General features: G+C 34.3%; 1 protein-coding gene across 1 annotated transcript; it reads left to right on the plus strand.

Moving 5' to 3' along the window:
- Positions 1-421: 421 nt before the first annotated feature.
- Positions 422-2,785, plus strand: LOC110944588. Its single transcript, XM_022186244.1, has 7 exons — positions 422-695; positions 785-975; positions 1,170-1,414; positions 1,636-1,751; positions 1,897-2,115; positions 2,193-2,311; positions 2,462-2,785. The coding sequence occupies exons 1-7, from the start codon at positions 422-424 to the stop codon at positions 2,783-2,785; spliced, it is 1,488 nt and encodes a 495-aa protein (XP_022041936.1).
- The last annotated feature ends 2,625 nt before the right edge of the window (positions 2,786-5,410 follow it).

A 5,410-nucleotide genomic window follows, 5' to 3' on the forward strand; every position in this document is an offset into this window, starting at 1 on the left:
ATCATGTTAACACTTCACAGATTTTATAATGGGTGGTACAAATCCATATTCACATGCATCAACATCGGTAAACCATACAAACATAAATACAAATATCGTCTGATGCAAACACCGTCCTAAAAAGTTCAAATAGAGATATGGCTTGGGAATGGGGAGAGTGTAGAGATCCCTCGAGAAAACAATGCATATGGTGCAAACTTTGTGGTTATAAGATGAGCGGAGGAATTACACGTCTAAAGCAACATCTTACTCATACCGGAGGACAAGTCAAAGGTTGTACAAAAGTGAGTGTTGATATCCAACATAGAGTCTCAGCGTCAATTAAAGAAAAGGAAAAGGTAGAACTAGAAAAGAAATATGGAGATTCTTAGATCACACTCGATTGACGTTGATGAAGACGAGGATGAGGACGATCAATATAATGTACAAGAAGTTGGTACAAAAAAACATTTCAAAGAAAAAGAAATTTGTGGCTTCTAGCAATGTACGAGGTTCTATTGATACCATGTTTAAGACCGATCATGGAAAAACAAAGCAAACTACAATGGATAGAAATAATCCAATAAAAGGGAAGTTAAAGACAGAAGCTTGGGATAAATTTGCAACTTGGGCTTATTCGATTGGTTTACCCTTCAATGTCGTACGTGATGAAGGTTTCCAAGATATGATCAATGCCATTGGAGAATATGGAAGAGGTATTTAAATGCGATAAAGATTTATTGATAGTTTATTATTTATTAATTTGTTTATTACTTAAAGTTTATAAGTTAATACATTATTATAGGTATGCCAGCTCCATCTTATCATAATATTCATGTGTCATTGATGAAACAAAAGTTGGAAGAAACGAAAGAATTTGTGGATTCGTTTCGGCCACATTGGGAAGAATGTCGGTGTAGCATCATGTCTGATTTTTGGACTGACGGGAAAGGAAGGTGTTTGATAAACTTCCTAGTCAATTTTCCTTTTGGAACAGTATTTTTGAAATCAATTGATGCATCGGAGCATGTGAAGAGTGCTGATTTAATTGTGAAGATGATAAATGAGGATAATAGAAGTTGGAGAGGCGAACATTATGCAACTACTTTTACTTATGCTATTTGTTAAGATGCCATAAAATATTATTTAACATTATGTTTTTACTTATGTTTTTACTTTATTTCTTATAGTTCATTACAGATAACGGGTCAAACTTTAAAGCCGCTGGAAAGATTTTACAAGAAGAACATCCTAGGATGTTTTGGACTCCTTGTGCAGCACAATGTGTGAACCTCATGATTCAAGATATTGGTGAGAAAATACCAAAGATAAAGACTACCCTGGCTGATGCAAGAGCAATGGTGGTTTTCATTTACATCCACGGAAGGTTTCTTAATCTAATGAGGAAGTTGACGAGAAACAAAGAGCTGCACAGGTCTTGTGTAACTAGGTTTGCAACTCAGTTTTATACCATTCAGAGTGTCCACGAGAATCGACATCATATTCGAGTATTGTTTGTCTCTGAAGAATGGAGGAAAAGTAGTTTTTAAAGAAAGCGACTGGACATAGAGTCGAGCGAATAGTGGGAAGAACGGATTTTTGGGGCAACATACAACTAGCTTGTCAAGTGCTAGCTCCATTGGTTGATGTGGTTAGATTGGTTGATACGGAAGAGAAGCCAAGTATGGGTTATATCTATGATGCAATGGTTAGAGTCAAGGAACAAATCAAGAAAAATGTAACTGATGAAAGACTTGTCCATAAAATTTTAGGTATGATTTAAGCAAGATGGACCGACCAACTCCATTACCCGTTACATGCAGGTATTAATTATTGAACTTAAAATTGATTTGTGTAAAATTAAATTAATATAGATCGTTTACTTTTAATATTAACTCTTTATTTAATGTGTTGAAGTTGGATATTACTTGAACCCCGCTATTTTACATGGGGAAAATTCGAAAGATAAAAAGAAGAATGCGGAAATTTTGACGAGACTTTACGTGGCTATTGACTGTCTAGTGCCCAATATAGAGGAGAATGATAAAGTGAGGCAGGACTTGAATCTATACATTGATTCCGTTGGGCAATTTGGATCCACGGCTACTATAAGGGGTAGAACGAAAGTTGCACCATGTAAGTATATATATAGTTTATTTTTTTATTAAATCACTCCAATTATTTATAATAAATATGTAAATGATTAAATGTAGATATATGGTGGCGCACATATGGGATCGACACACCTTTGCTCCAAACATTTACTATTAGTGTCCTTAGTCAAACTTGTAGCGCTTCACCTTGTGAACGCAATTGGAGTACATTTGACAATGTAAGTTCTTTCTGTTAAATTACATTTAATTTAACTTATTTACTTCGTTAAGTAATTTTTTATTCTTTATGTTCACTTACATTCAAAGAAAAGAAATTGTCTTTTGCAACAAAAACTCAATGATCTTGTATTCATTGAATACAACACAAGGTTACAAAGGTGCTTCAACTCATTAAAGCCAACAGATCTTTGGATCCTATTTTGTTGAGAGACGTAGAGGAAAATGATGATTGGGTTACACCAACACAAGATGAGCTTCAAGAGTTTGTTGGCGGTACGGATGGTCTTCGTTGGTCGGATGTACAAGAGGCAATGGGAGGAAACGAAGAAGTTAGGCCAGGTACTAGGACCAAAAGATCGCGCTATAGAGATGACGATGATGATGTTCGAATTCATGTAGAAGATGATCTTAATGTACAATTGGATGAGATGGTTGATGTGGACCCGGAGGAAGATTTTATGGCTTATGATTAGGTTTTAGTGTTTTAGGTTATGAATTATGATGAACAAATGAACAATCGGATGCCTTGGTTGATCTTGATGAACACTTCTTTATTTTGCTATTAATATTATATAGGTTCTAGACTTCTAGTATGTGTATATAGGCTCTAGATGTGAATATATATATATATATATATGCATGATATTATAAATTACCGATATCTCACCGCGATAAACTATATCTCAAATATCGGTACTTGACCGATAACCGATATTTTTCCGCATTAACTGCATAGCCGGCAAGACCGATCAAGGTCAAAATTGCGCTTATAACTTAATCATTGCGCTTATCTTAATATGATTAGCGTGGAATAAATATGTTTATAGGTTCATATGATCGGGTGGCCAAGGGTGACTCGCTATGATAGATGATAAAGAGAAGGCGTACAAGATTAAAGTAACGGCCCATGAGCCTTACACATGAAAGACGCATACGGAAAGGCCTATGATAACCCTAGACCAAAGAGATGAACGCCTTGAAAACAAAAATGTCAAACTAAGGAAAATAAAAGCAATAAGGGAACATTGGAAGGGCGTCGGGCACCACTTTGGAGTCCGAAAGACACTACCATACCTTATTGATTAAAATGTGAGCAACGCTCAAGTGAAAACCAAAACTAATTCCCTTGGGCTTAACCCAAGGAGCAACGTAAAAAGGTTTCGGGGACGAAACCTCTTTAAGGGGGTAGATTTGTAACATCCCAAAAAAATGAATTTGCTAACTAAACCAAATTAGCCGGGGATGAGCGGGTAAAATGCTATTAGTGGTAAATATTAACCCGAAAAACGTTAGGATTCAAACAAATGAATCTAATGTTATATAAAAAGTGAATGAATGCTTTTTAGAAAAATAAATTTATAAAAGGCTCGGGCAACCGAGACTTGAACTAAATCGGGCCAGTTATTCTCTATGACGACCCGGAACCCAATTTTATTAAGTAGTACATTTTTAAGTATGACATGAAACAAAAGTAACCAAGTTATCTAAGTTAGTAATATGATGAGTAAAATATTAAAAGGTAAGTGGGTTAAGGCTAAACATAAGTAACTAGCTAAACTCAAGGGGCTAAAGTTGGACAAATGAGAAGTTTAATGATTAAAAAGCTGAATTTATAAAAAAAACACTGGTGTGTGTTTTAGTCGACCAAAGAGAGAGAGAGAGAAAGGGGAAGAACACCAAAAACCTAATTTGAAGAATCTAAAGAAATCAATATGAAATCTAAGTGTTTGGCTTGCATGATTAAAGATTTCAAGCCACTAACATCATTAATACATAAGGTATGTGGTGAATTTCATTATGATGAATTTTGATGTCAAATGGATTTTGATAATATGACGAAATTGATTATGTACGGATGTTCATAAGCATCATACTAGTTTGTAGGTGTAAAATACTTGAACAGTTTAGAGGTTTAAGTATATGTTCATACTTGACATGAAATGAGTTTTGTATGATATAAGGAAATCGATGTTATATTGATGTTGAAATGTGTTTGAAATCATCATTTATACAAGAATATGTGGGGAACTTGAATAATATAGGTGTTCAGATGAATGTCTAATTATATGGTGAAATGGTTTTTTTTTTTTTTTTTTTTTTTGCATATGAGATGAAAACCCCAATTTCTAGTGTCATAGTTTGATGAATTAGTTTATGATGCTTGAAATTTTATGTTAACTTGATGTTGTTAAGTATATAAATTTGTTAAATTGGTAGAAATAAGGTAATTATGTATGATAAATTTAGCTAATATGATAGACTAAAAATGATGCCTACCAAGTGTATGATAAAATGTTTAAATGAGTTTATTAAACTTGTTAATGCATTTGCATATATCATGTGGTAGTTTGACTTTCAAAAGTCAAACTGACCCATAATAGAATTGGATGAAAAAGATAGTATAAAAGTCCAAAAGGTGATGGTCATGGTGCAGGATGACTAATCTAACCATATTATGGATATTATATAATAGTTTGACACTTGACAAGCTAGGTGGGAGGCTTCGGTTGGATAATTAACTACAATCCGAAAGAGTAGTTTGAAAAGAAAACACGTTTTCAGCAAACACGGTCGGGTGATAACTTGACCCGGCCGGGTAAGAAGGCTGACACAAAAAAATGTGCTTAATGTTTTCATTCAAATGTTATGATTACTAATAGTTTGACCGTATAACTTAAACAATAATTGTTTTTAGTGTTTATGACAGGCTTTCACTAAGGCGGAAACCGGACGGAAAGATGACCAGGCACACGAAGAACCGAACACTCCTAAACCGCCTTCTTCCCAGGATCATCCTTTTGGAAAGTTTAAGTATGATCATACATGGCAAAGCTTTCGGGTTTAAAAGCTTCAATATAGTATAATGTACATCGAGTGTAGTAATTCGTTTTGTCGGTTCGTTTGGGTTATTGGTTAACCCAGACGAGTAAGTTATTTATTTATAAAAAAAAATCTGGGACCAAATCATCAGTTTATTAAAAATATTCTTTTAAATGAGTTAGAGTGTTACGCATTTGTTTATGCAAATATGTTTGTATGGAAACTACTATAAAAGCCAATGTTTAATTAGAATGGGTCTTACAAATCCAACACCAGAC

The sequence above is a fragment of the Helianthus annuus genome, chromosome 8 (genome assembly GCF_002127325.2).
Source record: "Helianthus annuus cultivar XRQ/B chromosome 8, HanXRQr2.0-SUNRISE, whole genome shotgun sequence".
NCBI lineage: Eukaryota > Viridiplantae > Streptophyta > Magnoliopsida > Asterales > Asteraceae > Helianthus > Helianthus annuus.